This window comes from Papio anubis, chromosome 12 (genome assembly GCF_008728515.1).
Source record: "Papio anubis isolate 15944 chromosome 12, Panubis1.0, whole genome shotgun sequence".
In the NCBI taxonomy this organism is placed as follows: domain Eukaryota; kingdom Metazoa; phylum Chordata; class Mammalia; order Primates; family Cercopithecidae; genus Papio; species Papio anubis.
In genome coordinates this window covers 64,634,078-64,635,512 of record NC_044987.1, presented here as the reverse complement: position 1 = coordinate 64,635,512, position 1,435 = coordinate 64,634,078, and the positions used below count along the sequence as shown (strand labels likewise).

Genomic DNA, 1,435 nt, shown 5'->3' with positions numbered 1-1,435 from the left:
GAGACAACCCAGGCCATTCATGAAATCTTGGTAAGTAGGAGAGGCAAGGATAAATAGTCTGGTGAACTAAATGTATTAATGCAATAAATTATGGGACTTGATAGTATGTGGAGGTCTTAAAATGTTAGGCAGAAACCATGGATAAAACTGTATATTTGTCTTCTTTACAGGATAGTGGCCCTAGAATCTAAGCAGGAGTTCCAGCATGAGAGGTAATTCCCACAACAGCTCAGGGTTTCCTCTTTTCATCTTGACAGGACTCCCTGGGCTGGAGACCTATCAACACTGGTCTTTTTTGCTCCTTGGTGCTCTCTACATTGTCTCCATTGTGGGCAATGCCTGTATCCTTTTCATTATCAAGAAGGAGTGGAGCTTGCACCAGCCCATGTACTACTTCCTATCCTTGCTCTCAGTTAATGATCTAGGTGTGTCTTTTCCCACACTACCCACGGTTCTGGCCACATTTTCCTTCCACTTAAGGGAGATCAACTTTTATTCTTGCTGGCCCAAATGTTCTTTATCCATCTCTTTTCCTTTGTGGAGTCTGGCATCCTTCTGGCCATGAGCTTCGACCGCTATGTGGCCATCTGTATCCCGCTGCGCTATGCCACAGTGCTCACTGATGCCCGTGTGGTGCATATGGGCATGTCCATTATTATCCGCAGTTTCTGCATGGTTTTCCCACTGCCTTTCCTTCTGAAGAGATTACCCTTCTGCAAGGCCAATGTCCTCTCCCATGCCTACTGCCTTCATCCAAATCTGATCTGCCAGCCCTGTGGCGACATCACCATCAATTGTATGTATGATCTATTCATCGTCATCTTTACCTTTGGCCTGGATTCTGCCCTCATCCTCCTCTCCTATGTGCTCATACTCTGCTCTGTACTTGCCATAGCCTCCCGGGAGGAGCGATTAAAGACTCTTAACACCTGTGTGTCACACATGTGTGCTGTGCTCATCTTCTATGTGCCCATGGTGTGTGTGTCTATGGCTGTTCGGTATGGGAGGCATGCCCCATGGTATGTACACACACTCATGTCCCTTATCTATCTCTTTGTGCCTCTGATGCTCAACCCTGTCATCTATTCCATTAAAACCAAACAGATTCGTCAGAGGCTTTGCAAAATACTACTGGCAACCAGGATTTGAGCAGGAGACTTGTTGAAAAGAAGAGATTCAGAGGATGTTTATCCTTACTCCGCAAATTTGAGTTTTCAAGACCTGCTTCAACAGGGCATTTTAAATATCCTTTAGGGCACTGACCTTCCATTAGGATTCCAGCTATCAGTTGTTGCATCCTGGCAACAGTTAAGTCTAAACCTAACAGGTTTTGCCAAGTTAAATTGGGCTATAAGTTTTTTAAAAAAGTAATTGCTTAATTTCCTTCTTTTTAAATCCAAGAATATGCATTCTCATAATTAATCCTTCATCTTGT

The 1,435-nt window shown here is 44.0% G+C and overlaps 1 protein-coding gene across 1 annotated transcript; it reads left to right on the top strand.

The window, feature by feature from the left end:
* Positions 1-510: 510 nt before the first annotated feature.
* Positions 511-1,149, top strand: OLR145 (olfactory receptor 145). The gene has a single exon (NM_001168858.1). It carries the CDS (start codon positions 511-513, stop codon positions 1,147-1,149), a length of 639 nt encoding a protein of 212 aa, NP_001162329.1.
* The last annotated feature ends 286 nt before the right edge of the window (positions 1,150-1,435 follow it).